A 7,500-nucleotide genomic window follows, 5' to 3' on the forward strand; every position below is an offset into this window, starting at 1 on the left:
GTTTGGCGACACCACAGACCGGCCCCCACTCGCCTGTTGTGCCTGTGGAACGGCCAAGTATAGAGTCACCTTCTTTGGGAACTGGTCAGAGAAGATCCATCCAAAGACTACCCTCGTAAGTAACGTGTCGTAAGTAACGTGTCGTAAGTAACGTGTCGTAAGTAGCTCTATAACACAACATGTCGTAAGTAGCTCTATAAGACAACATGTCGTAAGTAGCTCTATAACACAACATGTCGTAAGTAGCTCTATAACACAATGTGTCGTAAGTAGCTCTATAACACAACATGTCGTAAGTAGCTCTATAACACAACGTGTCGTAAGTAGCTCTATAACACAACGTGTCGTAAGTAGCTCTATAACACAACATGTCGTAAGTAGCTCTATAACACAACATGTCGTAAGTAGCTATATAAGACAACGTGTCGTAAGTAGCTCTATAAGACAACATGTCGTAAGTAGCTCTATAACACAACATGTCGTAAGTAGCTCTATAACACAACATGTCGTAAGTAGCTCTATAACACAATGTGTCATAAGTAGCTCTATAACACAACATGTCGTAAGTAGCTCTATAAGACAACATGTCGTAAGTAGCTCTATAAGACAACGTGTCGTAAGTAGCTCTATAACACAACGTGTCGTAAGCAGCTCTATAAGACAACGTGCCGTAAGTAGCTCTATAACACAACATGTCGTAAGTAGCTCTATAACACAACGTGTCGTAAGTAGCTCTATAACACAACGTGTCGTAAGTAGCTCTATAACACAACGTGTCGTAAGTAGCTCTATAATACAACGTGTCGTAAGTAGCTCTATAACACAACGTGTCGTAAGTAGCTCTATAATACAACGTGTCGTAAGTAGCTCTATAACACAATGTGTCGTAAGTAGCTCTATAACACAACGTGTCGTAAGTAGCTCTATAACACAACGTGTCGTAAGTAGCTCTATAAGACAACATGTCGTAAGTAGCTCTATAACACAACGTGTCGTAAGTAGCTCTATAACACAACGTGTCGTAAGTAGCTCTATAACACAACGTGCCGTAAGTAGCTCTATAACACAACATGTCGTAAGTAGCTCTATAATACAACGTGTCGTAAGTAGCTCTATAACACAATGTGTCGTAAGTAGCTCTATAACACAACGTGTCGTAAGTAGCTCTATAAGACAACATGTCGTAAGTAGCTCTATAACACAACGTGTCGTAAGTAGCTCTATAACACAACGTGTCATAAGTAGCTCTATAAGACAACGTGTCGTAAGTAGCTCTATAACAGAACATGTCGTAAGTAGCTCTATAACACAACGTGTCGTAAGTAGCTCTATAAGACAACATGTCGTAAGTAGCTCTATAACACAACATGTCGTAAGTAGCTCTATAAGACAACGTGTCGTAAGTAGCTCTATAACACAATGTGTCGTAAGTAGCTCTATAACACAACGTGTCGTAAGTAGCTCTATAACACAACGTGTCGTAAGTAGCTCTATAAGACAACGTGTCGTAAGTAGCTCTATAACACAACATGTTGTAAGTAGCTATATAAGACAACATGTCGTAAGTAGCTCTATAAGACAACATGTCGTAAGTAGCTCTATAAGACAACGTGTCGTAAGTAGCTCTATAAGACAACGTGTCGTAAGTAGCTCTATAACACAACATGTCGTAAGTAGCTCTATAATACAACGTGTCGTAAGTAGCTCTATAACACAACATGTCGTAAGTAGCTCTATAACACAACGTGTCGTAAGTAGCTCTATAACACAACGTGTCGTAAGTAGCTATATAACACAATGTGTCGTAAGTAGCTCTATAACACAACGTGCCGTAAGTAGCTATATAACACAACGTGTCGTAAGTAGCTCTATAACACAACGTGTCGTAAGTAGCTCTATAACACAACGTGTCGTAAGTAGCTCTATAACACAACGTGTCGTAAGTAGCTCTATAACACAACGTGTTGTAAGTAGCTCTATAACACAACATGTTGTAAGTAGCTCTATAACACAACATGTCGTAAGTAGCTCTATAACACAACGTGTCGTAAGTAGCTCTATAACACAACGTGTCGTAAGTAGCTCTATAAGACAACGTGTCGTAAGTAGCTCTATAAGACAACATGTCGTAAGTAGCTCTATAACACAACATGTCGTAAGTAGCTATATAACACAACGTGTCGTAAGTAGCTCTATAACACAACGTGTCGTAAGTAGCTCTATAACACAACATGTCGTAAGTAGCTCTATAACACAACATGTCGTAAGTAGCTCTATAACACAACGTGTCGTAAGTAGCTCTATAACACAACGTGTCGTAAGTAGCTCTATAACACAACATGTCGTAAGTAGCTCTATAACACAACATGTCGTAAGTAGCTCTATAACACAACGTGTCGTAAGTAGCTCTATAACACAACGTGTCGTAAGTAGCTCTATAACACAACATGTCGTAAGTAGCTCTATAACACAACGTGTCGTAAGTAGCTCTATAACACAACGTGTCGTAAGTAGCTCTATAAGACAACGTGTCGTAAGTAGCTCTATAACACAACGTGTCGTAAGTAGGTCTATAACACAACGTGTCGTAAGTAGCTCTATAACACAACGTGTCATAAGTAGCTCTATAAGACAACATGTCGTAAGTAGCTCTATAAGACAACGTGTCGTAAGTAGCTCTATAACACAACGTGTCGTAAGTAGCTCTATAACACAACGTGTCGTAAGTAGCTCTATAAGACAACGTGTCGTAAGTAGCTCTATAACACAACGTGTCGTAAGTAGCTCTATAACACAACGTGTCGTAAGTAGCTCTATAACACAACGTGTCGTAAGTAGCTCTATAACACAACATGTCGTAAGTAGCTCTATAAGACAACGTGTCGTAAGTAGCTCTATAACACAACGTGTCGTAAGTAGCTCTATAACACAACGTGGCGTAAGTAGCTCTATAACACAACATGTCATAAGTAGCTCTATAACACAACATGTCGTAAGTAGCTCTATAACACAACGTGTCGTAAGTAGCTCTATAACACAATGTGTCGTAAGTAGCTCTATAACACAACATGTCGTAAGTAGCTCTATAACACAACATGTCGTAAGTAGCTCTATAACACAACGTGCCGTAAGTAGCTCTATAACACAACGTGTCGTAAGTAGCTCTATAAGACAACGTGTCGTAAGTAGCTCTATAACACAACGTGTCGTAAGTAGCTCTATAACACAACGTGTCGTAAGTAGCTCTATAAGACAACATGTCGTAAGTAGCTCTATAACACAACGTGTCGTAAGTAGCTCTATAAGACAACGTGTCGTAAGTAGCTCTATAACACAACGTGTCATAAGTAGCTCTATAACACAACGTGTCGTAAGTAGCTCTATAACACAACATGTCGTAAGTAGCTCTATAACACAACGTGTCGTAAGTAGCTCTATAACACAACGTGTCGTAAGTAGCTCTTTAAGACAACATGTCATAAGTAGCTCTATAACACAACATGACGTAAGTAGCTATATAACACAACATGTCGTAAGTAGCTCTATAACACAACGTGTCGTAAGTAGCTCTATAACACAACATGTCGTAAGTAGCTCTATAAGACAACATGTCGTAAGTAGCTCTATAACACAACGTGTCATAGGTAGCTATATAATACAACGTGTCGTAAGTAGCTCTATAAGACAACGTGCCGTAAGTAGCTCTATAACACAATGTGTCGTAAGTAGCTCTATAACACAATGTGTCGTAAGTAGCTCTATAAGACAATGTGTCGTAAGTAGCTCTATAACACAATGTGTCGTAAGTAGCTCTATAACACAACATGTCGTAAGTAGCTCTATAACACAACGTGTCGTAAGTAGCTCTATAATACAATGTGTCGTAAGTAGCTCTATAACACAACGTGACGTAAGTAGCTCTATAACACAACGTGTCATAAGTAGCTCTATAAGACAACGTGTCGTAAGTAGCTCTATAACACAACATGTCGTAAGTAGCTCTATAAGACAACGTGTCGTAAGTAGCTCTATAACACAACATGTCGTAAGTAGCTCTATAACACAACGTGTCGTAAGTAGCTCTATAACACAACATGTCGTAAGTAGCTCTATAACACAACGTGTCGTAAGTAGCTCTATAAGACAACGTGCCGTAAGTAGCTCTATAACACAACATGTCGTAAGTAGCTCTATAACACAACGTGTCGTAAGTAGCTCTATAACACAACGTGTCGTAAGTAGCTCTATAACACAACGTGTCGTAAGTAGCTCTATAACACAATGTGTCGTAAGTAGCTCTATAACACAACGTGTCGTAAGTAGCTCTATAAGACAACGTGTCGTAAGTAGCTCTAAAGTAGCTCTATAACACAACATGTCGTAAGTAGCTCTATAAGACAACATGTCGTAAGTAGCTCTATAACACAACATGTCGTAAGTAGCTCTATAAGACAACGTGTCGTAAGTAGCTCTATAACACAACATGTCGTAAGTAGCTCTATAACAGAACATGTCGTAAGTAGCTCTATAACAGAACATGTCGTAAGTAGCTCTATAATACAACGTGTCGTAAGTAGCTCTATAACAGAACATGTCGTAAGTAGCTCTATAACAGAACATGTCGTAAGTAGCTCTATAATACAACGTGTCGTAAGTAGCTCTATAAGACAACATGTCGTAAGTAGCTCTATAACACAACGTGTCGTAAGTAGCTCTATAACACAACGTGTCGTAAGTAGCTCTATAACACAACGTGTCGTAAGTAGCTCTATAACACAACGTGTCGTAATTAGCTCTATAACACAACGTGTCGTAAGTAGCTCTATAACAGAACATGTCGTAAGTAGCTCTATAACAGAACATGTCGTAAGTAGCTCTATAATACAACGTGTCGTAAGTAGCTCTATAACAGAACATGTCGTAAGTAGCTCTATAATACAACGTGTCGTAAGTAGCTCTATAAGACAACGTGTCGTAAGTAGCTCTATAACAGAACATGTCGTAAGTAGCTCTATAAGACAACGTGTCGTAAGTAGCTCTATAAGACAACGTGTCGTAAGTAGCTCTATAACACAACGTGTCGTAAGTAGCTCTATAACCCATTATTTTGCTCATGTGCTTGATCAATGGGGATTGCAGAGAAGACCCGATTGGTCTTCTAAATGGTGAAATTGCCAACATTAAATTATCTGGCAACATATGGGTGTCTTGTTGGTAGTTCAGTCATGTCACAACGATGAACTGAGACCCAGCAGGCATAGTTGGTATGGTCCAGAGCGAAGCACCAAGGGACGAGTTCTGTCAGAGCATCGAGGTACTTGCTGATATAGTGTGATGCGTGCCTGGTGCCAGTGTATGGTAGTCAGTGTGTAGTGTGATGTGTGCCTGGTGCCAGTGTATGGTAGTCAGTGTGTAGTGTGATGTGTGCCTGGTGCCAGTGTATGGTAGTCAGTGTGTAGTGTGATGTGTGCCTGGTGCCAGTGTATGGTAGTCAGTGTGTAGTGTGATGTGTGTCTGGTGCCAGTGTATGGTAGTCATTGTGTAGTGTGATGTGTGCCTGGTGCCAGTGTATGGTAGTCAGTGTGTAGTGTGATGTGTGCCTGGTGCCAGTGTATGGTGGTCATTGTGTAGTGTGATGTGTGCCTGGTGCCAGTGTATGGTAGTCATTGTTTAGTGTGATGTGTGCCTGGTGCCAGTGTATGGTAGTCAGTGTGTAGTGCGATGTGTGCCTAGTGCCAGTGTATGGTAGTCAGTGTGATGTGTGATGTGTGTCTGGTGCCAGTGTATGGTAGTCAGTGTGATGTGTGATGTGTGTCTGGTACCAGTGTATGATAGTCAGTGTGATGTGTGATGTGTGTATGGTGCCAGTGTATGGTAGTCAGTGTGATGTGTGTCTGGTACCAGTGTATGGTAGTCAGTGTGATGTGTGATGTGTGTATGGTGCCAGTGTATGGTAGTCAGTGTGTAGTGTGATGTGTGCCTGGTGCCAGTGTAAGGTAGTCAGTGTGATGTGTGATGTGTGCCTGGTGCCAGTGTATGGTAGTCAGTGTGATGTGTGATGTGTGTCTGGTGCCAGTGTATGGTAGTCAGTGTGTAGTGTGATGTGTGCCTGGTGCCAGTGTATGGTAGTCAGTGTGATGTGTGCCTGGTGCCAGTGTATGGTAGTCAGTGTGTAGTGTGATGTGTGCCTGGTGCCAGTGTATGGTAGTCATTGTGTAGTGTGATGTGTGCCTGGTGCCAGTGTATGGTAGCCAGTGTGTAGTGTGATGTGTGCCTGGTGCCAGTGTATGGTAGTCATTGTGTAGTGCGATGTGTGCCTGGTGCCAGTGTATGGTAGCCAGTGTGTAGTGTGATGTGTGTCTGGTGCCAGTGTATGGTAGTCAGTGTGTAGTGTGATGTGTGCCTGGTGCCAGTGTATGGTAGTCAGTGCGTAGTGTGATGTGTGCCTGGTGTCAGTGTATGGTAGTCAGTGTGTAGTGTGATGTGTGCCTGGTGCCAGTGTATGGTAGTCAGTGTGTAGTGTGATGTGTGCCTGGTGCCAGTGTATGGTAGTCAGTGTGTAGTGTGATGTGTGTCTGGTGCCAGTGTATGGCAGTCAGTGTGTAGTGTGATGTGTGTCTGGTGCCAGTGTATGATTGTCAGTGTGTAGTGTGATGTGTGTCTGGTGCCAGTGTATGGTAGTCAGTGTGTAGTGTGATGTGTGTCTGGTGCCAGTGTATGGTAGTCAGTGTGTAGTGTGATGTGTACCTGGTGCCAGTGTATGGTAGTCAGTGTGTAGTGTGATGTGTGCCTGGTGCCAGTGTATGGTAGTCAGTGTGTAGTGTGATGTGTGCCTGGTGCCAGTGTATGGTAGTCAGTGTGTAGTGTGATGTGTGCATGGTGCCAGTGTATGGTAGTCAGTGTGTAGTGTGATGTGTGTATGGCAGTCAGTGTGTAGTGTGATGTGTGTCTGGTGCCAGTGTATGATTGTCAGTGTGTAGTGTGATGTGTGCCTGGTGCCAGTGTATGGTAGTCAGTGTGTAGTGTGATGTGTGTCTGGTGCCAGTGTATGGTAGTCAGTGTGTAGTGTGATGTGTGCCTGGTGCCAGTGTATGGTAGTCAGTGTGTAGTGTGATGTGTGCCTGGTGCCAGTGTATGGTAGTCAGTGTGTAGTGTGATGTGTGCCTGGTGCCAGTGTATGGCAGCCATTGAGCCTGCGTAGCCCAAGGTTGGGTGCTACCAGTGGTGGGGAAGGAGCGTCTAGAAAAACGTTATATAAATGTAATGATCATTCATAAGATAAGATAATATATTCCTTTATCGATCCCCATGGGGGAAATTCAGGCATCATAGCACCATGGGGGAGGGGGGATGGGAGGTACAGGTATGGGCATGGTAATAGTAGAAGACATAAATATAGGCACTAAAAGTAAAGATACAATTAAGCAGTTTAAACGATATAAATAACTCTGAATATAAGCATACATTATGAGCAAATAGGCAATGTAGTCAAAGGTGCAG

The 7,500-nt window shown here is 42.1% G+C and overlaps 1 protein-coding gene across 1 annotated transcript in view; it reads left to right on the plus strand.

Annotated features, from left to right (window-relative positions):
* LOC311246904 (spondin-1-like) overlaps positions 1 to 7,500 on the plus strand; it is a gene marked incomplete at both ends in the record, with an annotated part of 447,234 nt that overhangs the window by 129,210 nt on the left and 310,524 nt on the right. Inside the window, 2 exon segments of the mRNA XM_084337145.1 lie at positions 1 to 104; positions 107 to 115. Coding sequence (XP_084193271.1) covers positions 1 to 104; positions 107 to 115 — 113 coding nt within the window.

Source organism: Notolepis coatsorum (genome assembly GCF_963971535.1).
Source record: "Notolepis coatsorum genome assembly, chromosome: 20".
Classification (NCBI taxonomy): Eukaryota; Metazoa; Chordata; class Actinopteri; order Aulopiformes; family Paralepididae; genus Notolepis; species Notolepis coatsorum.